This window comes from Parus major, chromosome 2 (genome assembly GCF_001522545.3).
Source record: "Parus major isolate Abel chromosome 2, Parus_major1.1, whole genome shotgun sequence".
NCBI classification, from domain to species: Eukaryota; Metazoa; Chordata; class Aves; order Passeriformes; family Paridae; genus Parus; species Parus major.
Window position 1 is genome coordinate 55,022,938 of NC_031769.1, and position 2,500 is coordinate 55,025,437.

General features: G+C 37.9%; 1 protein-coding gene across 1 annotated transcript in view; it reads left to right on the plus strand.

Moving 5' to 3' along the window:
- Window positions 1-2,186: 2,186 nt before the first annotated feature.
- The window catches only part of POU6F2 (POU class 6 homeobox 2), a 245,223-nt gene continuing 244,909 nt past the window's right edge, over window positions 2,187-2,500 (plus strand). Inside the window, exon 1 of the mRNA XM_033512016.1 lies at window positions 2,187-2,420. Coding sequence (XP_033367907.1) covers window positions 2,255-2,420 — 166 coding nt within the window. The 5' untranslated portion in view covers window positions 2,187-2,254. The remainder of the gene's footprint in view (window positions 2,421-2,500) is intronic.

Consider the following 2,500-nt stretch of genomic DNA (forward strand, 5'->3'; position numbering starts at 1 on the left):
CAGAGTTTTTTACAGTGTCTGCAAAAGAAATCTGTTGTTTTTTGTTTCCTCTGAAGAAACACCTAAGAAATGTTCGGGTTGTTGCTGCCTAATAAATACAGTAAATGAAATGTTAATAAATTGCCAGCAATTTAGCCTGACAATAACATGGATTGACCAAATTGATTAAATTGATTATGTTTCATATATTTACAATATGTAGACACAAGCCTAATTTATTTTCTGAAGAGTTCAAGGTAGGTATCACTGGTTTTAAAAAAGGCAAAACAAAACAATGGAGTAATGTTTGTGGTTGCTATCTGCAATAATCTAATGCTGACAGAGAGCAGTATTTTATTTAGTAATTAACAGTGTAAAGGGAAGAGAAGCTGTCATGTTGGTTCTTAAGCTGGGGAATGTGATGAAAGATGATATCTGCGATCTCATCCTTTCCACTTGTTTAGGATTGTCAGAATGAGAAATGTCAGCATTATGAAAGCTCAGCTCTGCTCTTGATATGATAAAACCCTTCAAAAGCCAGTCTTTCTTTCCCTCTCCCCCTCCTTTCTCCCTCTCCTGCTTGCACTTGCTTTTTTTATTTATCCTGTTTTGTTAGATGGCAGAAATATAATTCTTTTCTTTCTTCCTATTATAAGCCACCATTTTTGTTTTATTATATGTTTCACAACCCCTAATGCCCCACTGAAAATTACCTTGTTAAATGACAGTGTTTCAAAGCCATGAATCCTTTCCACCATTCCCTCAGAGGTTTGAAACAGTCAACAGACTGTAAAGAATAAATAATAAAAAAGTATTGATTATTTTGATGACTGTGAGATTCAATTAAGTATTAATTTTGCCCTCCAGTGGACCTATCAAGGTATTCAAAAGGGAGGATTCGGCTCAACTAAATGCGTGCTGAGTGCTTCAGCCTTAAATAGGGAGAAAATGTGTTTACCTACAGTATTTGAAGAGGAGTGCATTGATGCACAGAGTCCAATATTTAAGTGCTGTGCAAATTAAGCCCTGGTGACAGTGACATTGTTTTCGGCAATATGAGTATTGACTAAAGAAGTGCATTTGATGACAGCTTAAACTATTTGTATTGATTAACATTTTCATAGATTATCATGTGTCATATCAAATTCACTTTTCAGACATGAATACATTAAAAAACCCACAGGCAAACATCGACCAATGTGAGGACGGGACAGAGGGAACATGCTAGCCAACCTACATGCTCGCTGGTCACCTGTTCTCTGCATAAGAACCATTTAGGCATGAACTTTGCAATAAATAGCTGCTAGAGAGAGCAACAAGGTCACTTGTTCTTTTTAGGTTTTTTTTAGTTTTTTTTTTTTACCCTGCTTTTTGTGCTGTCATGATATTATGCTTATTGTTTTGCATACGGAATAACCGAGTGTGCTTGGAAATAGTGCCTGACCCCCAAACGTCCTCAATGAGCAGAAGATGAAACAGATTCTGATCATCAAGGAAAAATTTAGATATGTGTATATATATGTGTAATGTTTTATGGGGGATATAATGTTGCGAACACAAGAATAATTGCAAACTGTATGTGTAAGTATCTTCACTAATTTTATCTTTTAGAAAATGGTTTCTGTGCTTTTTATTTTTAAAAGAAAAATGTGTGTTTGTGTCTTTATGGACTTTCGGAGCATAGTATCCCAATGACAGGAACAGTTAGAAGAAAACTGTATTTCTGTTAAAAGTATGTAATGAAATAGCTATTTGATGCTGTGTGTTTTCATAGCAATGCTGGAATGTTAGAAACTGTGTTTTTGATTTTGTTTATGTTATACAGCTGAGGATACCTCTTTAAATCACTATGGAGCACTCACAGGGGGCTCCTCTTCTGTGGTATCGGAGCATATAGGAATTTCTTCTCTTACTATGCAAAGGACAGGGTGAGGTGTAAAAACATACACACAAAAAAAGCACATCCCACAATTAAAGCTGTGTTGGTTATGTTGCTTTCATAGAAGTTTTTCTCCAAAGCATCCTGAATCTCTCACATGCTAGTTGAGCTTTAATAGGGTGGGGAGTAATGGAAAACTCATTGGATCTGTAATAGCTCTTCACTTGACTGCAGCCAGCAATAACAGCAGGAGCAGCCAGAGATAAGAGAGAGAGAGAGTGTGTGTGTGTATGTGTGTGTGTGTGAGAGAGAGGGAGTGGAAGAGAGAGTATACGCACACCAAAGCTGCCACTTTTTTTCCCCCTCACTCTTTTTTCCCCCCCATCCTAGGATCCAATGATAGCTGGACAAGTCAGTAAGCCCTCGCTGTCACTGCGGAGTGAAATGAATGCAGAGTTGAGAGGTGAGGACAAGGCAGCTACTTCAGACAACGAGCTGAATGAGCCCTTGCTTGCGCCTGTGGAATCAAATGACAGCGAGGACACTCCCAGCAAGCTCTTCGGTAAGTCTGTCTAGGTATTTCATTTCACTGCTACCATGTTGTCCGGAAGAGCAATCTCCCCCTGTTCTTTTTTTTTTTTT